Genomic DNA, 24,945 nt, shown 5'->3' on the forward strand with positions numbered 1-24,945 from the left:
TTCAGTGGGGATATAAACTATTTCAAAATATGGGAAAAAATCAAGGCATACTTTGGAAACATATACCCAAGTATATGTTTTTAAGGAATAAAAAAGTACATAGTGTTCTGAGGGCAAGAATAGAACATAACAGTTTTTCCTAGACATTTTGACATTCTCATATATTGTGGGCATATATTTTGAAATAAAATTTGGAAACATGCATCAGACGCCTTTACTATACTTATACCTTAAAGAATTATTTTGAAATATAAAAAACTAATTATGTAATGCAGTAATTATATGAAACAACAAATTAAATGCCAAAGAGGAAGTGAATGGTTAAATTGTGAAATAGCCACAAGATCCAAGTGTAATAGAAAAAAATGTATGTTGAGCATATATTTTCTAATGAACATGTTTTATTTTTAGAACTTTAAAGGGTTTTACATAAAATCCTACATCTTACAATCAAATCATTTATAGAATATTTAATCTGCTAATTTAAAATGTGAGTATAATACACTTTAAATGGCTAAATATTACAGTATGTATATTGTACATCAATAGAGCAGTTTTAAAGTCTGACTTCAATTTTATATGTGCTGACCTCTTCTTCAGAGATTTCAACAACTGATGAACCCATCCTTCCTTTCATTACTTTGCTTCCACCGCCAGTCATTGTACCTGGAGAATAGACAAAGTCCGGCTTAGATATCTCCCCTAACAAGATTAAATAAAAATGAACTCAACAGCAGGAAGAAATCATTATTACCTGACTGTTCTATGATTTGCCCCTGTAACGTTACCACTCTCCATCTTCTATCTTTTTGATATGCTACTCTTGTGGCTTGATCTAAGTTGTCAGCTACTAAGGTATCACGTAAAGCAAAGTAAAAAGCTCGACGAATTTCCTCATCTTTTACTTTTACTAAATCAAATAACCGAGGAGTATTTTCAGGAGTTTGAATTCTGGTCATTTTCTTTGCCCACACTGCCATCTACGAGTAAAATAAGTAGATATATATTAAAAAAAGAATGTGTCATTTAAAGGTTATCATTTACATAACGTACACATATAAAATGTAAGGATATGTATACAAGGTTCTGAGTATCTGCATAATTGAGTACATTCCCCCTTATCTGCAGGGGATATGGTCTAAATCCCTCAATGGATGCCTGAAACTTCAGATAGTACTGACTTTACGTGTACTATGTTTTCCCCTATATGTGCATACATCCGATAAAGCTTAATTTATAAATTAGGCACAGTAAGAGAATAACAATAACTAATAATAAAATAGAACAATTATAATTATACTAAAATAAAAGCTACGTGAATGCAGTCTCTCTGATAACCCGTCTGGTTACTAAAATAATCCTCAAAGCCTACCAGGTGTTCACTGAATAACAATGAAGAAAAAAGCTAGGATTCACAATAAAAAGAAATAAAAAAAAAACCACTGGGCACTTAATTAAATTATAGATAGCTTTTTATGAATACCCACCTTATCCAAACCTATAAAGGTTGCAACTCCAATATTTTGTCTTTTAAGGAAATTTACACATTCTTGGGCTGTATCAATAGAATCAACGACAATGTAGTCTAATGCACGACAACACGATGAAATAGCAACATCGTATTTTTCATCAATTGCTCCTAGGTCCCCCTAATAATTAATAGGAGTGGGGGGAAATCAAAGCATAATCAGCAATGAATTAGGCACAGGATCATCTCATAACTATTCATATAGATTTTCCAAATTACTCTTAATTGAAAAACTATATGTACACATGGTTTTAAAAAGTACAAAAAGAGCACACACGAAAACTAAGTGTTCCTCCCACCAACCTTCTCCTGCAAAGGCAATCACTATTAGTTTTTAAATCTACCTTTTAAACGGTTATGAGTATGCAGAGTTTAAATTTTTAATGAACTGTTTTCATTGCATAAAAATGAAAATGTGAAAATTTGAAACCTTGAAGTTCTATAAGTAACTTATAAAATAGTAAAACTGAATTACTGTAAGCCATCTAAGATTACAGATATTCTAATGAAACATTTGCCTGCTTATCAATCGATTAACAAACTAGGCATCAAGCAGAATTCACTGACTAGCTTTATTTTTCTTTGAGAGCAACTGAATAGGATCAAATTGTGTATCTTTAAGAAAGTAAGGTGGAAGTCGCTTAACATGTAGACATGGAAGCAACTATGCTGGGCATCATTCGCCATTCTGAATCACTCTTTCTTCTGCTTCCTTCTCTAAAAGTCTGACTCAGGGATTCCATCAGTTGGCTCCTTTTGCTCTCTAGCTATAGCCAGTTTGAGGCACCAGCTAGAGAAACAGGCAGGGTAGATGAATGGGGTTGAAATATGCATTTTCCCCATTTCCTCCTGGCCACCCTCTAGCCATGTCCACAGCTCCCTTCCCTCTTTAGGCTCAAAGTGGGAATAGTCCCCACTGTCGCTAGTCTTGGATTTCTAATTATACTTTTTGATATCCACGAACCCTTAGTCGTACCCTTCGTATAATGGTATGAAACCCAGAACATAATTTATCAAATTCTTATTTTTTTTTTAAAAAGATTAGAGTACTTCTGTTACGTTTATCACTACTAACTAAAGTTAGGGTTTTTTTTTGGAATTATATTGATTATAAACACCCAAACTAAAAACAAAAAAATCCCAAACAACTATTTTTAATGTGAATCTATACCAAAGAATTTTACTATGCCTGAGTATAAGAGCAAAACGTTTAAAAATTGACATATTTTATTACAGCGGCATTCAATATAAAGTTCTTTAAGTTAAGAAAATTATGTTTTTCTTGAGAAAAATGTATAGTCATTTCCAAATAAATCTAATTTACCAATCTTCCATATATTCCTGGAATCCTGCCAGATTTTTTTTCTTGAATTATTGCATCAAGGACTTTCCCCCTACTTCGATTCATTGCTAAGGAACTCTTTGCCTCTTCAACTTTTTGGAAAAGATCACGAACCAAACTTTTGAAATTTATTTCTTCTTGTGTAAGTTTTTGAAGTTCTTTTTCTTTCTAAAAGTGAAAAGTAAAAAAAATGAATACCAGAAGCATATGCGCAAATGCAGCATGGAACTAGTTGTAATACCTCAAAAAAGAAGGAAAAGACCAACAATAGACACTTGAACCAGAACTAAGTGACCATCCAGCAGCTGTTGGTTTGGCTTTGAAAAATGTGGATGGATTTTGTATTTTTAAAAGGGCATAAATTATTTGGGTCAATAATAAAGAACGTAAATACAGTATGGTTCTAGGAGCAATACACTGATTGATAAGAGAAAGCAGAACTAGGATTGTGGAAATCCCAGTTTGGTACCCCAGTTATTATGTGTGTGTCCTAATTTGTAAGTTCTGCACTAATAAAAATCAGACCTTGGTACAGGACCCTAGATATGGGTGACTGAGCAGGACTGGTCATACTGTGCTTTGCTTTCTAAATAATAAATTTATTATTATTAAACAATAAATATATTATGTTTAATTAAATAAAAGAAAAAAACAAAAAAGCACTATCTGAAAGGAAGGGGTTCATGATGACTGAACAGTAGTACAGCTACATGAAAATGTCAGGCTGCCAACTAGAGAGGAACCATACACATGTACACAAAAATTCAATTCTCAGTTACTCAATCTCCAAGTTAGAGCAGTCATTTTTTCTAGTGATATTCTCCCTCATCACCTGGCTTTAAATTATTACCTCTATTACTTGTCATACTTGTATAAAATAAAAGCTCAAATTATAGTTAAAATTTATCCCAAAATAAACTGAATCACCAGGGAGATAGAAGTGGTCATTAGATATACATTTAAGCTTAAATAAATTCTATTGGTCATGAAATTCTCTGATGACCAAATAGTGTACATTTACTAAAATGAAAAAAACAAAACAAAAAACAACTATTTGCAGTATTTCTCTTCAGACAATATTTTCTATTGCCATCTTTCCTAATGAGGCTTTGGAGATTAAAGTTATGAAATTCCTTAAATATCTAATTCACTTAAGGATAGGAAGGGCACTAATGGGCTAAACTAGATATCTTGATTCGTTTAAAATAGTTTGCAGTCCCAACAAAGAAACTATTATCTGTAAATTGAAAAACAGAATACACCAAGATGTTTGGTTTGCATATTCATTCATAAATATATTTATGGTTTTCATTTACCCTTGCATAAATTGTCTACACTTAGATTTAGGGAAATACAAACTTTGTTTAAATTATTTCCATGGGAAATAATGGTGGTGGTGGTGGTGGCATTGTTATTTAATGTTTGATGCTTCTGGGGAGAATACAGCTAGTTTCTTGATAGTCTCAGTTGGAATACTGAAAGACTAACCCTATTTATTTTGGGGAAGATCACGCTAAATGAAAAAAAACATCTGTACAGATGCTCCTTGACTTAGGATGGGGTTACATCCCGATAAACTAATTTTAAGTTGAAAATGCATTTAATATACCTAACCTACCAAACATCATAGCTCAGCCCAGCCACTTAAACATGCTCACAACACGTACATTAGCCTAGTCAGGCAAAATCACCTAACACAAGGTCTATTTTATTATAAAGTGTTGAATAGCTCATGTAATTTATTATGTGTACTGTTTTACACCATCATAGTCAGAAAATCATAAGTTGGTATAGTCACTTCAGATGCTGAGATTAAAAAAAACAACTTGGATTGATAAACAATGTTCAAATGAAAAACATAAGCAAATATTTACCTCCTTTAATTCATGTTCAGTTTGAGGGAGTTTTGCTTCTATATCTCTGATGGCAGCTGTCCTTTCTTTGAGAGTCTCAGAAGCTGCACTTAGGGCTTCCTTGGCCTTACTTAATTGAGACACCGCAGTATTATGACGGCTGAGATAGATATCAAGTTCTGATTGGGCTACATCCATCTTTGAACGTGCTTCATTTACCAGTTTGCTGAAACCCATAAGTTCTTTCTCTTTACTCTGTTAAAATGAGAGAATCCATTATATCTGAAATACTGCATTTTCAAACCTAAGCTGAAATGGAAACCATATATTTTGAATTCAACTTAAGAGATTCTACCAGCATAATATATAGAAATAAATAATTCTTCAGTGGAACAGACAAATAAGCTTTTGCCTAGTTGTCAATGTTTACTGTATATAGTCCTTTCCCAACTGATTTCACAAGAACTTAATGAAGTAGATATTACTATGCTCATTTTAGAGATTAAAACAACATAAAAGTAGTGGTTAAGAGAACAAAAATTTGGGTGTAAACTCCAGATTCATGGTCTTTCCACATTACCTTACCTAAAATGGTCAAGATTAAGGACTATTTAGCAGAAAGTTCCCTCAAGTACAGTTGTGTTAAACATCTTCATAGTTTTAAAGGTAAGGCCAGATAATGCCCAACACTAGTCATTACTTGATGAGCGAGCAGAAATTTGGGGCTCTATAATCGATAGTGTAGAAAGGATCTACTTAGAATAACAGCAGAGAAAAGGCCCTTACAAAAAATCCTAACCTTCATTTCACACACACGGGAACAGGCCCAGGAACGTGGGGTTACATCCAAGGCCATCAGATGATCAGTTTCAATGTTTGATGGTAAAAATTATGAACACTAACACATACACACTGCTCACTCACTATATTCTAGACACTACATTAAGAATGTTTTGTAGGGGTTAATTCCTTAACATAACAATCCTATGAGGTAAATATCATCATTATGTCCATTTTGAGGAAACTGAGGTCAGAGTTTAAATAACTTGCTTAAACGCACTCACTCCTAAGTGGCAGAGCCAATGTTTTTAGCTACTACATTAAGCTGCGGAGTGAAGACATCTGGATGTTGAGTCCTGGCTTTTTCACTAACAAAGGGTGCAAAAGCACATAGGAGTACTCAATATACATTAGATAAGCAAATGTAAAAATCTATATCCATAAAGTATTCCGCTATGAAAGCTACTGTATTATCCACTGCCACTTTACTACACGGGCATCCCACTTTTAAAGTTTTGTTAAGTGTGACATTAGAACATGTCCATATTCCAAAACAGAATCTATTACATCTGCAACTATAAAACAACAACAGTATTTTACTGAGGTATAATCAACATACAAAGGTTGTACATAAGTCTATAACTTATGTACATAAGTTTTATATAACTTACTAATGTAACAGTCAATTCAAATCAATTACTATTATCTATTAAAATATTTACTTAATAGGCTGTATTCTCAAAAAGGCTGTGGTGAATATAAACAAAGACCGCTACATTTTGTGCTTATAATACTTTCATTAGATAGGTAGCACATCAATGTGACAACTGCAAGCTCATTTCATTAATGAAGTGCTACAATAATGTAGTAGCTAACACTAATTAATTTCTTAATTTCTAGGCACTTTATGTAACATACACCAGGGTGCCAAAAAAATGTATACAAGTGGACACTTTGGTCAACGTTACTCAAGCAGTAGTTCTCTGTAATCAGAAGTGTCTGGACACTGATGGTAACCACTTTGAGCACCTCTTGTAATTGCAGAAGTCAAACGTGACTTGTATTTATCTATTGTTATCAGTATATATTGAGTGTTACAATTTTAATAGTTTTTCCCTTCCTTAAAACGTGTATACGTCTTTTTGGCACCCTTTGTATATATTTTATTTTCAAAAAAGAGGCAAAAGATAGATAATATTTTCCCCCATTTTGAGGAAGAATCCTTGCAGATATAACATGCACAAGATCAGAATAAATTAAGAGACTAACCTAGGACTTGAACCAAGAACTGACACAAGGGCTATAAACTATTACATAAGAGCTATAAAAGCAAAAAAGGGAGATGTCAATCTGTGGTTAGTATGACCCCAGGTTTTTATAGGTGGTAACCAATTAGTTATCAAGAAAATAATTTAAGAGAAGATGAAAATTTGATGATGGCATCAACAGGCTTAACAAAGAATGGCATATATAACAAAGTATGACATGTTACATTTTCTGCGACCACTATAAATTGTCAATTAATTTTCTTAAATGGGAAATCAGAGAGTCTAGCCTATTTTTAGGAATGTTAGATTAGATATGAAAAGTCCAAACCTTTTCTTCTAACTGGTCAGTTTTTACTATTAGTACAAAAACAATCAAGTTAAAAGAAAGCCACTAATATAAACACCAACTGATAAAGAACCTTACTTCTTTTTCTTTCTGAAGTCCTTGTGTTTCCTGCTTAAGGCTATCCATAACTTCCTTTAATTTCCCTTCTTCTTTCTCTTTTTCCTTCTCAAGGGCATTGTTTCTAGTTGTTGTCTCAGTTATGATATTCTCACTCTTGGCAGGTATACCTTCAAATTCTTCAACCTAAGATGATAAAACAAAGTCACAGGAGCATGTACCTTTAGGCTATATCCAATACTATCAATATTTGACTTATTTAAAAAGCGTTTCTCAGGGTCTTCCAGGTGTTAGTGGTTTTCTTTGTAATTAGATTTAAATTAGCTGGCTTCAGCAAGTCCTTTCTTAACTATTTACTGAAATTACTATATTCTCTCAAACAGTAAAGCTACTTCTATGAATTCCCGATTCCTTATGAAGAAAATTCTCCCTGGCTGGTCATTAGGTCTTTCTTCCTTCTGTTCCCATTTCAGGCTATAATTAGCCTCCTTTACCTATTAATATGTTCTGACTACATGGGATTTCTTAAACTATCCTTCATGGTATATTACAATTTACCACAAATTACCTTTATATCCCCTAGTCTCCCTCAAATCTTTCACAACTTTACCCTTCTGGAGTCACCATGTAGGGCTATTTTATTCCATTAATACTCTCTGGTAATAATCACTTATCTACATTTGATGCCTAAAGGTCAATCCTTTTACAACAGTTACATTTAGTTATCTGTCCAATGAAGGAGTTACTCTCAAATCCATGTTATTTTGTTTATGCTGATCATCTAGTACTAGAGAAGTTTAACATTTCCCAAAATGGTGTTCCTCAAACACTGATTCACATGACTTGTTATCGTACCAAGCAGAATGTAGTCTGTGAACGAATGCATTTGGAAAATGCTTATAAGGTAAAGCAAAGCCTGTATTATTTATGTAACTATATGGTACAAAGCTTTTTTGGAGGAGGCGCTTAGGTAGCATACCTAGTAGTATCTGACAGAGCTATGAATACAGTTTTAAAGACACCACATTAATTGTTAGAGTTTGCTACCTAAGCAAGTTAGGTTATACATTCTGGTCCAAAGTTTGTATTTTTTTAACCTCAGAATAGCAAATCAACCCTTTATTGTAAATTATGAGCCTCCCCTTCCCTCCTTTTTTTTAAAGAGGCAACTCCTGCTGGTACTAACTTAATTTTTGTAGGAGGCAGGTAATATTTTTAAGTCTAACATACATAACCAAAAATATCTTTTTAAAACTTCTACCCTAGGAAAATTATTTTATCACTAAAATATAATTGCTGATTTGGTAAATGTTTTCCCAACAATATGCATCACTGACTATAAACTCTAAAACTCAAAGTTAATGAAGTACAAGATTTCTCTTTGGGGGAAAAAATCAGGTTCAGAGATAAATCTTAAACACTTAATATTGAGAATCTCAATTCATTCTCTTAAGTAATACAGGCAAGCATATCTATGAAAAATAATAAAAATTAGATACCATATGCAGACACGAAATTTTAATTTTTCTAAAACCTACCTTTTCTTTATCTTTTTGAAGTTGCTTCTCCAGTTTTTTGGCCTTACTTGAAGCATGTTTTAATTTTTCCCTAACTTGAACATCTTCCAAATCTAGCTGTGTAAATTTTTCTTTGTTCTCCTCAATAAATTTTGTGATTTTATTCAGTTTCCTAGCAAAACAAGAAAATTATCAGTCACTACTTTGGATATTCAGACATTTAAAGCTATGATCTATATCCTGCCTGGAACACTTCCACTATGTGTCCAACCTCTTATAAGGAAGGATCCTAAAACAACCTATTACAAGTTGATCCTCTCCCCATGCCACTATATTTGAGGAAGCCATTAAGTGATTATGAGAGTTATTTTGGCCTTCTAAGCTAGATGGGAAATATATTTTCCAGGGACTGTGATGTCTAGACATGTATTTTTTAAATGTATCATAAAACTTATTTTAAATAAAAGTCACGTAGGTAAAAAGACACTGATTTCATTGAATACTGGCACAGAGAAGGTTATGATAAAACTTTAAAAAATCTATCTAGAATTGTGGTCCCAATTCTATCTAATTAGAGCTGTGAATCTGTTTATTCTTAGGACAACTAACCTGTCAGGTTAAATGCTTATTTTTGCTGCGATGTTTTTGTGTTACGGAGTCATGCCACTAGAGGGGAGTATCCTCCATTATTTTAAGACTTCAGTGTTGGGCACTCAAGAACTGATACAGGGCAATTAAGTTTTTGTTTTTGCCAGCACCATTTTATATGCTGGTGAATGTCATACTCCTGTGCCACAAATCAGTTTATGTATAGACACACACACACATACATGTAATAAAATTAACTGAATCTAAATACTTTTAGTACTTTCCAAAAAATTATTACTTCTCTACATCTTTTACAGCTTTATTCTTAGCTTTCATTTCATTTGACAGTATATTGCTCTTCTCATTAATTTCTCTGGTATCTTCATTAATTTTTTCCTTTTGAGTTTCCATTTCAGCAACTCGTTTTTGTAGATCATGACTAGAGGGAGGGAAAAAAAGAAATCGGAGATCCTAAAATACCATTTCCAAAATTGTGTAAAACTATTTCAGTAAAACCAGCTGTTTCTAAAGTATTGGTAACTATAGTCAATTTACAATTACCTAGAGCTGTTGGGGGGTGTGGGGGTATGACCAACCCAGAGTAAAGGCTAGAATTAGGAATAAAACAGGGCCATATAAACACAATTAGAGCTGTTACATGAATTATAAAGAATGGAAAACTATGTATGTAGAACTATTAAATATACTAATAAATACTTGTGAACCCACCTCCCAACTTAAAGTAGGATATTTAAGTCAACTTCAGTACTATGGTAAACAACCCTAATTTAATGAATTCATCACATAAAACAATTTAAAAAAATTTTTTTTACTTCAGCCTTCACATCTATTATAGGAAAAGAGAAGAGCTTTCACTTAATAGTCAGAAACTAATATAAAAATTGATAAATTCAGGTACTTACATGTAATATTGACAAACATGATTCTTTTTTCTAAACATTTCATTTTCCAAGGTAAGAAATTCAATTGCTATGTTTTTCTCTCCTTCTAAGGCATCCTTTTCTTTTTCTACCATCTTAACTCTGTTTAACTATAAAAATTAAGTGTATAGATTGTTAAAATACACTTCAAATGTACAATCTGAACTTAAAATATGACAACACTAGATAAAAACAAACTATATTAATAAAACGTTCATCTTAAATGTCAATAAAAATTATAAAATTCAATCTAAAATAGAATATTTCAATAATTATAACTTGAATATTTGATTCAGTAAAATTTATTAATAAACGAAAAATTCTGATTCACAGCAAAAGTCTACAGAAGATTCACCTTCTCTCCTCTGTGTTCATTTAATATTTCAACTCTCCGACACAATACTTTAATAGGTTCATTTAGCCGTCCACAACCAATTATATCTTCTAAATATTCAAGCATACCCTCATCATGTTCAGTCTGGCCTTTTGGTTTCATCATAGCAATTTGTTCAACTTCACCCTTTAAAAAAAGTCATATTTTACACTCACTGTGTATGTTTAGCTACATCAATCTTTTAAACTGAGAATTAGAAACAGTTAATTAACAAACCCAAGAGTAATGAATAATTAAGTGATGTAAATCAGTAGTTTAAAAGAGATTTAATAAGACACAAATAAAAATGTTCTCTCTACTGATATCAAGAGTTTAAATTTTACATACAGGGGTAAGAAATGTATATATATACTCCCTTACATAAACTCTGATAAATTATAGGATACGCCCACATATAAACAGAGCCAAAGGAAGATTCCCCATCTACAATGTTCATTCAATATAAATAAACTGTTAACTTTTCTATTAAGCAAGATTCAGCAAGCTCTTTATATAATCTACAATTCAATTATTGTGGCAACACTGTCAACTGTTAATGACATAGAGTTCCTATTCTAAAACAAAGAATTTTCAAAAAGACCCTTCATGGTTATATTCTGGTAAAAATCCTGTTTCAAGGTGGTTAGTATTATTAAACTTTCTCTATAAACCTGATGTTATGAGTTGTTCAACAAGTGCTGCGCGCTTCATGAGGGTGTCTCAAGTTAATGTTCTAACTTTCTAAAAGCAAGACCATAAAATGGAAAAGAAAATCACCTATTTCTTATGGTAAGGATAGAAAAAATTCAACTGACTGAAAAGTAAAGGTCCTGATACATGACACTGAAAAACTTTTGTTTGCAATCATCAATATAAAATTTTGAACTGTAATTAAAATCTTGGATTAACATTATGTATTTGTATTTATGCAGCTTAATTACAAAGAAAAAGAAGAAAAAAATCCACAATCAGTAATCTTCAAGGCTGACTGCCAGGCAGCCATTTAGTTTGATGGTGGAGTAAATTTTGTCTAAACATGCTCAGGCAAAATGCTACTTTACTTCACAAAAGTAGCCTGCTTGTACTCTATACTACTACAACAGAAAAAAAAGGCAAGTAGAAAAAAACAACCTCTTTATTTCAGGAAATAGAAAAGATGAAAAAAAAAATTTACACATTAAAAAGAACATATTACTCTTTCTCAATTTAAATATTTTAAATATTTATGAATGAACCCTAAAAACTTGGGGTCAAACTTGCTAATGGCAAACCATCATGTTTACCAGCAGTCTCAACATAATTGCAGAAAGTAAAAAAATTTAAAGATAAAACAAAACATCTCATTTTTTTTGAATCTACTCACTGAAAGGCATAATTTTTAATATTTTTATACATCATCACACTTTCTACTTTGACAACACAACAGCACATTATCATCAAATAAATATAAGGGGACATGTTATCATCCTAAGAGTCTATCTAAATTTTCTGTAACCTTCAGTATGTATGAATTAGTGTTTTAACTAAATTAGTGTTTAAACTAAAATAACGTAGATATTTATTTATATTAACTATTCTGTTCAGTGATAAATGCTTTCCAAATATTTGAAGCAATAGTTTAAGTTTTAGGCAGGATTTAAGCCTGGAAGAATGTCCAAAGCTTTGGATTACAACAAAATGAACTCCAGCCACTGAAGAAGCCAAGAGTCTGATTCAAAGTTTTCATCTAGGCAGGATTTATCGACAGCGGGACTACTGACATTTTGGGCTGGATATTTTTGGGGGAGCTCTGCTGGACATCCTAGGATGTTAAAAGCATCTCTGACTTCTAGCCACTATTTGACAGCAGCATCTCTCCTCTCCCAGCTGTAATAACCTAAACTGTCTCCAGATAATGCTAAATATCCTGGGGGTGGGGATATAAAACTACCCTCAGCTGAGAATGACTGATCCAGAAGTTGTACTTGTTTAAATACTTTGGGTTAATGTTTATAATTCAAGTAACAAATATAGTACCTGACACCTGATATTCTAATATACTACCTAATTCAATTTGAATATTTGAACACCTATATTAAAATGAACGAAAAACTGTGCCAAGAGAACTTATATACCTGAGTCAAATGGCTATATTACTTAACTACAGTGTACATTTTTCAGAGAACCAAAAGTTGAGATTCAGTATACCAGTTTACACTGATAAAAATATTCCTAAAGGGATCACACTTTTCCTGGCCAAATTACTTATAGAGATATGACTATTAGGAGACCACCTATAGCTTCGGGTGAAGTACAGTGGTCGCTTGTTTTTGGTTAACAGTTCCTCATCCCCTAACCCCAATTAAAATGAAGGATATACAGCTGTAATTTCATTCTAATAAGGTTGCCCAGTTGAAAATAAAAAAGTGAAAGGCAAGGATATTCATGAATCAAAATAGTCCCATCTCGAGTCCCATGTAACATTCATACTATATGCATTCATTTTTTTAACCAGTTATTATCAGATTAGCACTACTGAATCAACAGGCTATTAGATATTAGAACATTTAAGCCTCAATTTGTCACTTGACTATTAGGACTGCTATGGTATTCCAATGACAACCTGGTACCCTTTCTTGTGGCTCTGTTCCCCGAAGTCCCTAGCCTGCCTTTACCACCTGCTACTATTTGCTTGCTTTCTTCTTTTTCCATTTTGTGCTAGTTCATATACAATCTATGGGTTGCTAGTCTGTGCCTAGAGGACCACATCTTATTTTTCAGAAATCTTACCTATGCCATGGGAAATTATAAAATATAGTTTTAATTTAGGGCAATAAGCTCAGTACGTTTCACACATAATTTTAAAGCATCAACCTAAATTTAAAGTCACTCTTCCACATCAAGGCTCACAAATAGTAGTAGCATAATGACATCAAAAAATGTTTCAAGTTGCTATAATTCTAGCATCTGAAGTTGGCAAGGTTTTATAGGCCTCCATACCATTATGTCTAGTTTCTATAGCTTATGCATACTAAACAAGGTTTTAAACAATTTTTTTCACGGTTATTTACTGTGGACTTCATCTTTTAAATTATGTTCATACTATATCAGAGATATTAAACATCTGTGGAAAATATCAACTATGGTTTTTAAGAGTAACATAGAAATAGCTAACATACTTCAAGAGAATATTTACAATACCAAGGGCTTAAATCTTAACTTAATGAAGTGGGTGGCAAACCAGGGTATTGTGATTCAGCTATACCCTTCTTTGATAATTAAGTTACAGGAATACAACTTAAAAATCTAAGAGGAATAAGTAAGTTTAATGCTTTATTCAAATGGAATCCAAGTTTTAGCAAGCATGAACCACAGAAACTCAAATACGTAGTTAAAATAAAACTTTCTTTTCCTATGAAGATATGGTACATATACTATACAATGGAATATTACTTGGCCATAAGATGAAATATTGCGCTTGTGACAACATGGATGAATCTTGAGATTATCATGCTAAGCAAAATAAGTCAGACAAAAAGTCAAGAACCGTATATTTCACTCATATGTGGGATATAAAACTGAAAGCAACAAATGAACAAGACAAACAAACAAACACTCTTAGACACAGACAACAGATTAGTGGTTACTAGAGGGTAAGGGAAACAGGTGGTAGAAGAGGGAAGATTAAGATTATATATGTGTGTTTGCATCAAAATTAAATGGCCCAGAATTACTAGATTTGAATTTGTATTTTGTCTTAATCTTTTTATTTTCTCCATTTTTCACTGTACTGTAAATTATTATCATTTATCTTCTAACAAATTTTATTTTAATTTGTTCTTTGTGAGCTACTAGACGCCAAGAAATCAAATCACCAAGGTTAGTAGTTATCTAAACTAGTACATAAATAGAAAGGATAATGCTTTAGTGGGTGGACTGCTTGGTATCTATTCTGGTTGCTTAAAGGTAGCCTCCTGTTTTCTTTCATAGTTGAGGCTGTTGTACAAGACACTTTTGGATAATTGAGGCATTATTGATAAAGTTGAAAACTTTCTTTGATATGACAGACATATTTCTACAGGCTAAAAGACTAGAATCCAAATAGTTTGTATGCCATGCCAGGCTTAATAGTATACTGGAAAGAAAAAGGAAGAGATGGATAGAAAACAACTCAGACCTAAGTTAATCTAATCTCCAAATTATTAAATAGTAAGGAAAAAAATCTTGGTTCTTGTTTTAAATTTTAATTTAGATTTTATAATATGAAGACAAAGCATATGAAGTTGAAAACTCTGACAAAACTAAAATTGTGTTCCTAGCTGTAGCTTTTCAGGAGTTTACAAAAACACTCCTCAGACAGTAATCATTAATGCAACTTTAAACTATAATAAAAGCATTAAGAATTATCATTTTTCCAACCTGGAACGGAAAAAATGCATCCAAACCAACTAAACCTAATTTACAAGTCATAGTTTGAAATGCTTTACAGAGCTAATACAACTCTGTATTTGTCTGCACTAATAGTTATTACAATGGGACAAAGGCTCCCAGATCAGGTATACATAAATGAAGATATGTACAAACATGGCAAGTACAATGGTCAACACTTTTTGAAGTGTCTCTAAAGGACAAGAACAGGGTTTAACCATCTTTGTATCATTTATAGTATCTTAGCATATAGTACCTTCATTAAGCACTCAGAGTGGTCAACTGATGAAATTTTAAATGTATTCAAATACAAGAAATGCCTACTTAAAGAACCTACTAAAGCAATACAAACACTATAAAAAAATTTACCCTTATGGACTTCTGTTAATCACTTCTACTGTCCAGTCTATACATTTTATTCTAAGTAATTACTTATGTCTTGGATGGTGATATTATGATGCCTCCAAGTTCCCAGCCTCCCAAATCACAGCTAGTTTTTAAGATAAATATTATTCAGCGGGAGACAAGATAAAAACTGCACCCTTACTTACCTTCAAATGCTTTAAACCTCTAATGCAGGAGTCTAAGGTTTTGTTAAAGAACTAAATAAACATCCACAGACACCACTGCCACTTTCCCTCAAACTTTTAAATGGGGCATCATTAATTCTACCTAGTCCCATCCCTCTTTTTCCTTCCTAGCAGGTGTATTCCTAAAGTTCTCGTCTGCAAATTTAATTAAAGAGAATTGAATCAGTTAACTTGGAAAGTTTACTTTGGTATTAAAAATGTTTAAAACAATTTGTTAACATGACATAAAAAAAATTGAGATTATTATGAGGACAAATGGCTTAAGTATCCCAGGTGCTTCAGAAGCACATATTTAATATAAAGTCAACAATTTAAAAATTATTTGTATTTACCTTTTTGGGAACCTGTTACTTTATTTAGCCTCTTTTATTACTGAATTATGGAGAGAGAAGCTGCAACAAGGAAAAAAATTACCCTTGTAAGGGTTAAAATGCAGCTCACTTTATTTTGATGTCTTTACACATATGTAAAACTTGGATTATCCCAGGATAATAGTAAATAGCAAATAACAAACAAAAAATAGACACAAGTATAGGTTTTTGCAAAATGGTATCATTATCAAATTTAGTATTATAAAGGGACATAACTTTTCACCCATAATTAACCAAACCAAATCCCAGAACACAAAAGTCCATAAAACAGTTAAATTTGATTTCAAAAACCCACAATAGTTTTAATTCCACATTTGTGTAAATTCAAATTTTGTTAAAAAATATATCTACAGCTGATTTTCCCACATTCTTTTAAAAATAAGTTTGGGTTACAGAAGTACTACAAATGTACTGTGGGCCTGGTAACAAAAGATATTAATATGTCATTTCAGAATGATACTGATTTACCTTGTACAAATACTATGTAGTATGTCTAAAAGAAATATTTTCTTTTAAAAAAACAGTTGATGAACAGATACAAAAATGGGAAAAGGGGCTAAGATTTTATAAGTTTGTTACTGGGAACACTCAGTCTTCCTAACAAAACTTTTAGTATCAAATCAAAATTTCCAACTTAGTGTAAATTCAGTAGGACAAGACACTAAAGAATATCGCAGCTATTTCCACATCGCAATATATTTTTACTATCATACTGTTGGTGTCCTGGATAAGACACAGGAAAAGACAGCCTCAAATCGAAATGGAATTTGAATACATCTAACAAAGCCATGTTTTACACTAAAAAGTTTTTTGAAAGGTAACACATAGAAAATGGATTTTTCTTACTAAGCAATGCTGGTAGAATATATCCTTATTCAAATAAAGAATACAGGGTTTCTAATAAAAATCAACTTAAGACCAGGTACTTAATTTTATATCCCTTTAAAAAGACTTTAAGAGTTGTGATACTTAAAAATAAAATATCAGTTATTTTCTGATATTCCAGTAGTGTTCAAGTAGACTATTCTAACCAAAACAAAAACTAACTTGAGTAAGCTTTTAGTTAACCACTCTAAGTGTTAAAAAAAGATTAAGTTAAATTAGTTAGGTGCAGGTAAATTTGCCAAACACCAAGTTACAGTCTTTTCATTTTTTTTTTTTGCTATATAATATTAGTAGAGATAAGAATAAGAACAAAGTAAAGGAAAAGGACTATTAAGAGATAATGAATCCAATCTGAAATGCTATATTAAAGGGAAATACAAACAGAAATGATAGTTGCTATATCCCTGTCACGCTAAAGCAGCACAATAATATTGGTGTTTAATATTTATTTCACTACGCCAATATTTACGTGCTGCTAGAGCGGAACAAGTATGTCAGTCCATCCAAAAATAAAATGAGCATCTGATGATGACAATATAGTTTTGAATGAATTTCCTTAAATTTCTAGAGCAGCAAATAATGATTCGCATCTTGACTGTAGTGTGTAAACCATGATGTGCTGCTACAGTACTTTAAGGCTTCAAAAATACAGGATTCGTGCAACAGGGGAAACTCCCCTACACTTTATTGAAAAAAGGTAACAAGAATAAGAGACTCTGAAGTCTTTAATAAACTTACTTGTAGGATTAAAAATCTATTATGGTCCAAGTCAATTCCATGGCTTCGAAGAAGATTTCCAACATCCTTAAATGTCGTCTTCTTCCCACTTATGTGATAGACAGAAGTATTATCTCTGTAGGCCGTTCTGGATACGTAGAAGTTACTGTTAGGAATGACTTCATAATCATCCCCTTCCTGTTTTGAGGAAAAACAAAACCAGAAAACAACTGTTGGTATTAAGTCACAGGTCTGCTCCAAATTTTACTCACTTCATATTGAAACTAATTTTATGGATTAAAAACTTCAATTGAACATGCACATAAACTGGCAATAGTTCTCAAAAATAACCTTGTTAGCAAAGAATAGATACTTTTCAAAGTTGTTTGATTCCTTTCTCACAGATCACAAAAACCAAAACGCCAAACCAAACAAAAACAAAACAAAAACCATCCACCTCCTAACAAGGCAAAAAACATATTTGACTGAAAAGAGTTGATGAAGGGGTACAAGAATCTGACCATATCCAAAATAAACTCAAATTATTAAATAATGTTGACAGATTAAAATACTAGTCCATTTTAAAAAGGTGCAAGAGATGATTTAAGGAAAAAGGAAGGAAGGCAGTAATACGGCTCGGTTTTGTTTTTTTTTGGGGGGGGTTGGGGGGAGCAAAGACTATGCCATTAATTGAACGTAAAAAGAATTGTAAAGAATTGACAACTATATTGTCGACATTAAAAAAAAAAATCAGATTAAAAAAAATAAGTGAAGTACAAATCTACTTTATTAAAATTCACTTCCCCTTAAAAGCTATGTCATTTTGAAATTAAGGCTTTTAAAATTTACATGAATCAGATGTAATTAATAGGCAATGGAATCAAATCTGATTTACTGGCTATCTATTTTCCAATCCAAATTGTACAATAAGAAAAGCACTTAAACAAAATTAAAATAGAAGTCACTGTGTATAAAGCCCTTTTATATAATTTTTTTTTTAAATTTAGAAGCCAAGTCACATTGTTTTATTATGTAATTACTTTTCTATATTTTTAGGTTCCAGCCAGTCATTTTTGAGCCATGAATTTCCAAAGTTAATTATTAATCAGAACAGAAAAAAACCTAGTGAATAATGCTGTAATAACTATGTATGGTGTCAGATGGGTACTAGATTTATTAGGGTGATCACTTTGTAAGTTACAGAAATGTCTAATCACTATATTGCACACCTGAAACTAATATATTGTACGTCAACTATAATTGAATAAAAAAAATTATTTAAAAAAAGAGAAAAAGCTTATAGTAACAAAACTGTGTAAATAACCTAAATAGACATTTTACCCATAATTGTCTCCTTTTCAACAAACATGTTAGCCTGAGTCTTCCCATTTTAAAAGGGTAGTTCAAACTGAAGCAAAGCTCTTTCATATCAGATACACAGGACTAATAACATTACATTTAATGTGAATTGAAATAACACAGATGGTAAAATTAGTCAACTGTTACATTTTCAAGTTTAGGTAATTTATCAGAAGGCAATAAAAATATAACTTTAAAAACGAACCAAAATTTTCTAGTAAAAGAATGCTACTTGGCACTCAGGATACTAAAACTGCTTAAATGTTTTATTCCAAAAAGGTAAGCACTACTACAAGCTACTTATAATTCATTTCCCTGGCTAAAAATTTTTTAAGTTTAACAGCCACCACCACCACTCCTCAAAAAGAAAATATGGTCATCGAGGTAATGAAACCAATAATCTGCTCTACTTTAACCATGCATTAATTTTAAACAGCCAAATTTAAGTCAAAAATAATCAAGTGTGCATTATATTGAAATTCTATGTTCCTTACTTGAAGAAAGTGCAAATAACCGAATAGTCAAAGTCCCTTACCTTATCAATTATCTTTTGAAAATGAACTTCTACAGTACAACTCTGAATATCCTTGTGTTCATCAGAATTATGTATTAGTACTGAGAGTTTTTTAGATCTAATTTTTTGTGCTCGATAACCAAACACAAAAAGCATAGAATCAATAACATTGGATTTGCCACTGCCATTTGGCCCAATAATACAGGAAAAGCGCTGCATAAAAAGAACATAAAAAAAAATTAAAATGAAGTTTGAAAAGGTCATACTACTGATTTTAATTTAAATGCCTTGATTTTTTACTTACAGCAAATCTACAAATATTTAAGTTTTCATTCCTACAAGATAACACAACTTAAATTTTCTTACTCCTTTATCACAAGCGTCAAACACTCTAAATAAGACCATCTTCTAACAGACTTCTTACAAAATTCATTCTAATCAAGAGAAAATACTCTTTTCAAACGAATAACTCACCAACTCTATTCAGTGAGAAAAACTTTATAATAGCTAAAAAGGTACCAAAGATAACTAGATAAAACAAAAACTAATTTGTTGTTAAAAGCATAGGAAACACAGCGTGTGTGAATCATTCAGGACCAATCTAACAGTTACAAAATTGAAACATTTTGTAATAAAGACTCATGATTTCTCAACAGTTATTTAAAATTGTCAAATACCTTATGAAAAGGTCCGAGAATTTTTTCCCCAGCATACGATTTGAAGTTCTGGTTTACAATATGAGTTATCATAAGTCGAGGAGCTCCAGCTTCATTGGTCATTGCTGGAGGTGGGGGAGGAGGGATGCTATTCAAAATTTCTTCTAAACTTCGATTATCAATTTCCTCAGTTGGAGTCTCTAAGTCAGTCAAAGGAAAGGAAAGGGAAGGCAAGGGGTGGAGGGAAAGCCTGTATTAGTGCAATTAGTTCTGAGGACCAGTGCCTGCTAATCTCTGGAGAGATGTTATTTATGAAACGTAGGAATCTATATTTTCCAGTTAAATATAATAGTGTCCTAAGCTCACAGGAGATGACAATCTTTCATCTTGGTTTTATAAAAAAAAAAAAAAAAGGAAATTCTTAAAAGAAATGCCACCAGTCTCAAAATTCTATAGAAATATACCTCTTACGAGCCAAAACACTCCATTATAAAGCAAATGTGGTAAAACCACAACAGCCTGATTCCCTGCTCCGCGCCTGAACAGGTGGTTAAATCCCCAAGGCTCTACCCAACTCTCCGTATCTGTGCTCCTCTGGAACCTTAACTCTGGACACTAGAGCTCCAGCGACACTGTCAGAGGTTTCGTAAGCTCATCTAATTACCGGACTGACAAATGTTATGGTGGTTTCCAGGACATTATCATCTTCTCTTTAATCGCAATTTAAGACCACGGGAGTGAGGTTGGAGTCAAGCAACTTTTCATCACATTAACATAGTCACGTTGCTTCTATCTGAAAAGAAGTCCACTGGCCATTGGCTGACCGTGCCGATTTCCGCGGAAATACAAGGCCACAAACAGAATTCACAACTGAAGCCATTTACTCGCCCCCATTCCCTCAAGCACCGTCGCACCGAACTTGCATCAAGAGTCTAATCTCGGAAAAGCACCGACTCGCTTTCTGGGTCTCATCTGCCGGGCAGACACGCGACCCTCACACGTCGAAGGCGCAGCCCGCCTCCCGCGCCGAGGCGCACGGCCCAGGCGCGGCCCCGGTGGCGTCCGCCCGCGCTCCCCGGCCGTCCCGGCCGGCTCCTCACCTGCAGCGGCAGGGGCCCTGGGCCCCGCGCGGCCCGGCGGCGGCTCGGGCTCCGCGTCGTCGCCGGTGCCGTCCGGGGACTGCGGCGGCTCTTCTTCTCTGCGCCGAGCGGTGGACGGCTGGGTGCCTTTGCGGGGCATGGTCGCTGCGGCCGGGGGAGAGCCGGGGGTTACGTTAAGTCAGCCCGCGGGCCGCAGGGCGCCTTCCCCGCGGCTCCCGCGACGCGGTCGGGACGAGACCCCGTTGTCCCGGTCCCGAGAGCCTGGCTCAAACACACCGCTCAACGCCGGCGGGCCCCTGGGCAACGAGGCGCCCACAGCCCAGGTGCGGACGCGGCGCGGGGCCCGCGGTCTGAACCGAGTCCCGAGCAAGAGGGGAAACCTCGACGTGCCTGGGACCCGAGCACGACAGGCTGACGGGGCTAGCGTCCGGGCTCTCCGTCTGTAATGCCCCCGCCCCCGCCGCCACAGTACAAGCGTGTACGAATATCTGAGTGTAATTTCTGAACGAAGTAATCTGCACGCGCGGGCGTTTACTGACATTCCCACGTTCCCGGGGCTCGGGGCGCCAGCGCGGACTGAGCGGGGTCCGTCTTAGCGCCGGGTCTGCGGGGCCATCCGCTCTGCCGAGAGCACAGGCCGAGCTTAGCGCGACCGGCCGCCCCGTCCTGTCCCCGCCATCCAGCTCCCGGCGCCGAGGACGGCTCGGGGGCTTCGCGGTCTGCTCGCTACAGTCCCCCGGGCAGGGCGGCCGGAGGCCGGGGTCCACCACTCGGGACTCCAAGTCGGACGCCAGCGACCATCGGGGTTTGTCTCTCCGGGGCCCCCGGCGGAATCCCGCTGGCTAATGAACTACGCCAGGTCCCCAGGCAGGGCCAGGACCCGGGGATTGGTCCCTCGGGAGAAGCGAGAAGGCGAGGGGCCGGGGAGACGCCCTTTCCTCGACAGACACCAGGATTTCTGAGATCCGCGAGGCTTAGCGCCCCCTGCACCGCCCCGAGCGACGCTTGGGAAGCTCCGACCAGCAGCGCCCGGGAGCAGCGCCCGGGAGCAGCGCGAGGCAGGCGAGCTGCGGGGAGCGGCCGGGGGGAGGGGTGACAGCGAGCGCGATCTCCCGGCGACAGCCGCAGCCCAGACTTCGGCGGCTCCTGCTCAAGGCCTCTGCTTTCCGGGCGCCCGCGGACGGGGCAGGGAGTGAGGGTGTGACAACCTGATTAGGAAAAGATGTACTTTACCTGCGGGTCAGTCCACTCAGACCACGGCTGGAAACGGTTGGACAGCCCCCCCCGTTCCTACCGGTGTTTCGGCTCCGGGTCCTTCACTCGAAAATGGCGCCTAAAATACAAACTCGAACGGAAATTCGTTACAAATGCGCGCAATGGTTTCTGGGAACCACTAATTAAAAAAAAAAAAAGTGCGGTGATTATCACCGCCATCTTCTGGTCGCTTACACGCGTGCGCAAACTCCGGCGCTGGGGAACCCAGGTGGCCCGGGACGTTTCTTCTACGTGAAGAAGAAGCGCGAAACACTGTGTTCCCTGGGGCCTACGGCAACAGCACTCTTATAAAAAATATTGACAAAAGAACCTGGAGAGTTTTGAAAAAGAGAAATAAGAGTAGGGTTCCGCCCCAAGCTGGAGGCGGGGCTCAGTCGTCCAATAAAGCCCCTTGAAGAGAGGGCGGGCTCCCTGAGGGGCGGGGTCTCAGGCCCGCTCGGGTGACGCGCGGCGGGAAAGTCTCGCGGGACGAGAGTGAGCGTAGCTCTTTGAAGTCGCTATGGTGACGGGGAGGTCGGGAGGCTTCTTGGTAACTGGTCCCCAGCTCTGCGAGAGCAATCGGCACCGCAGTTCTGGAACGTAAGGTAAATCTCTTCACCTCCGAATGTGGTGAAGAAAGGGTTTGGAAATGGTAGCTATCACTGGATCCCACTTTCTTTGAGGGTGTGTGCGGCGGGGAGCATCTATTATTTTCCATCTCCCTGGTGGCAGTGGGGCTCTGGACGTAGCTTTTGGGATGCGAAGGAGGAGCCCAGAGTTTGGAGGGAGTCGAGGGACAACAAGGAGAAGAGAAGACCTGGACTGGTGAATGATGGTGTAGTCCACATGTTACTAGCAAAATAATAATTTTGAGTTATTGGTGTTAGATCTTTAAGTGTCACTAGTGAAAGGGGTTTTCGGGCTCTTGAAATCATTTGATTGAAAGACCCCGTCGTGGAAGAAACGATTTGACGATGTCATTTGGTTATCTTTATGAGAGAATGTTTTTACAGTAGCTTTTGTATACGTCGCACTGTGCAAGACATAATCAGGATTATTAAGCAAATATTGTTGTTCCCAGAGAACTTAGTTATGTCAGTGGGTTTTTATCTGGAGTCTGTGGATCAGGGGTTGGTGATTGGGCTTCAGAGGAGTTCATAGCGCCCCCGCTTCCCGAAATTATATACAAAATTCTGTGTGTGTGTGTGTGTGTGTGTGTGTGTGCGCGCGCGCTCATTTTTCTGGGGAGTTAGTTTTCCCAGAACTTTGATCAGATTCTGAAACGTGGTCCTAATCCCCCACAATGTTAACCACTGGTCGATCTGACTACCTCCAGTAAGTATTCAGCAACTCTTCTGTGCTTGACATTGAGACTGGGGGCCTCCTTTTTGTTTTCTTTTAAATTTTTGCATACTTAGTGCCTGGCATACTAAAGCACTAATAAATCTGCTTAATGAATGAATTTATATTGCCATTCTAAGTAAGTGTTGTGACTCTTGTTCTGAGGAGCATAAAATCAGGTGCAGTGATTCTCATAAAGGGGTGTGGACACTCACAAGTGTAAGAATTTGGTGAGCTTGGAGACTGTTGTGGTTTGAATACTCATTGACTTAATATCCTAATATACCTTTATATTTGAAGTTGAAAAAAAGGATTAATTGTTTTCATAAGACAAGCTACAGATAATATAGCTCAAGAAAAAAATTTGGTTGGTAGGCATATCAAAAAGATGTAGGGGAAAAGATGAAGGGATTCTCTTTGAGAGCTTCTGGAATCCTTTGGATTTTTGAAGTTTGTAAAACTGTAAAACTTGAATTGGCAAGATATCAACCACGAAAAAGCAAAGACTAGATCAAGTTGAGTGGTGTATGTGTGGGACAGAGCACAATGTAGCAGAAAGATGTAACATAAGAGAATCCAAAATCCCATCACTTTTTAGCTACATACTTGGATAATTTATTCAATTTATCAATCTCTCTGAGTATTTATTTATAAAACCAGCATATAATACCTATTTCACGGGATTATTTATGATTATTCATGTAGCACACATGCTACAAGCATTTGATATTGTGTGAAAGATGCATAATGGAATCAAGTTAGAAGAAGGTTAGCTTATGAAAGGTCTTGAAATCCAAGTCAAGGATTTTAGATATGTTATGGAGGAAACATGAAAAATTTGGGATAAGGAATGACTTGGTAAAAACAACAACAAAAAGAAAACAGTAGCTATGTGGGATGTGTTAAAGGCTAAAGACACTGAGATCAGACATGGCTTAGATTATTACTGTACAGTCCCTCCATGTGGGAGGTGAGAAGTGCTTCCACAGTAGAATGGAAAAAAATCCCAACACACTTTGGAGGAAATAAAATCTATAGCTTTTATAGATTTTAATGTACAAAGTTAAGAGTATAAACCCTTAAAGTCAGATACTATTCTTTGTGAATCTTTGAATTAGCGATGAAGGGACAGGAAGAAAGATAAGGCACATATAAATC

The 24,945-nt window shown here is 35.6% G+C and overlaps 2 protein-coding genes across 6 annotated transcripts in view; one reads left to right on the forward strand and one right to left on the reverse strand.

Moving 5' to 3' along the window:
• Window positions 1–22,775, reverse strand: part of SMC4 (structural maintenance of chromosomes 4) — a 32,839-nt gene extending 10,064 nt beyond the window's left edge. Inside the window, exons 1-16 of one of the 2 annotated variants that reach the window (XM_081064279.1) lie at window positions 22,642–22,775; window positions 22,426–22,525; window positions 21,193–21,336; window positions 20,114–20,292; window positions 19,458–19,649; window positions 17,585–17,761; window positions 10,576–10,740; window positions 10,203–10,330; window positions 9,578–9,718; window positions 8,713–8,863; window positions 7,196–7,360; window positions 4,745–4,978; window positions 2,853–3,038; window positions 1,488–1,649; window positions 755–980; window positions 590–666 (exon numbers count right to left, since the gene is read on the reverse strand). In XM_081064279.1, coding sequence (XP_080920405.1) covers window positions 590–666; window positions 755–980; window positions 1,488–1,649; window positions 2,853–3,038; window positions 4,745–4,978; window positions 7,196–7,360; window positions 8,713–8,863; window positions 9,578–9,718; window positions 10,203–10,330; window positions 10,576–10,740; window positions 17,585–17,761; window positions 19,458–19,649; window positions 20,114–20,292; window positions 21,193–21,331 — 2,322 coding nt within the window. In that variant the 5' untranslated portion in view covers window positions 21,332–21,336; window positions 22,426–22,525; window positions 22,642–22,775. Of the gene's footprint in view, window positions 1–589; window positions 667–754; window positions 981–1,487; window positions 1,650–2,852; window positions 3,039–4,744; window positions 4,979–7,195; window positions 7,361–8,712; window positions 8,864–9,577; window positions 9,719–10,202; window positions 10,331–10,575; window positions 10,741–17,584; window positions 17,762–19,457; window positions 19,650–20,113; window positions 20,293–21,192; window positions 21,337–22,425; window positions 22,533–22,641 lie in introns of those variants that run through there. The other variant, XM_081064280.1, reaches the window with a different exon arrangement.
• A 155-nt stretch (window positions 22,776–22,930) lies between these two features.
• The window catches only part of IFT80 (intraflagellar transport 80), a 109,210-nt gene continuing 107,195 nt past the window's right edge, over window positions 22,931–24,945 (forward strand). For 3 of the 4 annotated variants that reach the window (XR_013994318.1, XM_081064282.1, XM_081064283.1), the window contains exon 1: window positions 22,931–23,051. The gene's annotated coding sequence lies outside the window, so the exon portion shown is untranslated. The remainder of the gene's footprint in view (window positions 23,052–24,945) is intronic. The other variant, XM_081064284.1, reaches the window with a different exon arrangement.

The sequence above is a fragment of the Rhinolophus hipposideros genome (assembly GCF_964194185.1).
Source record: "Rhinolophus hipposideros genome assembly, chromosome: 2".
Lineage (NCBI taxonomy): Eukaryota > Metazoa > Chordata > Mammalia > Chiroptera > Rhinolophidae > Rhinolophus > Rhinolophus hipposideros.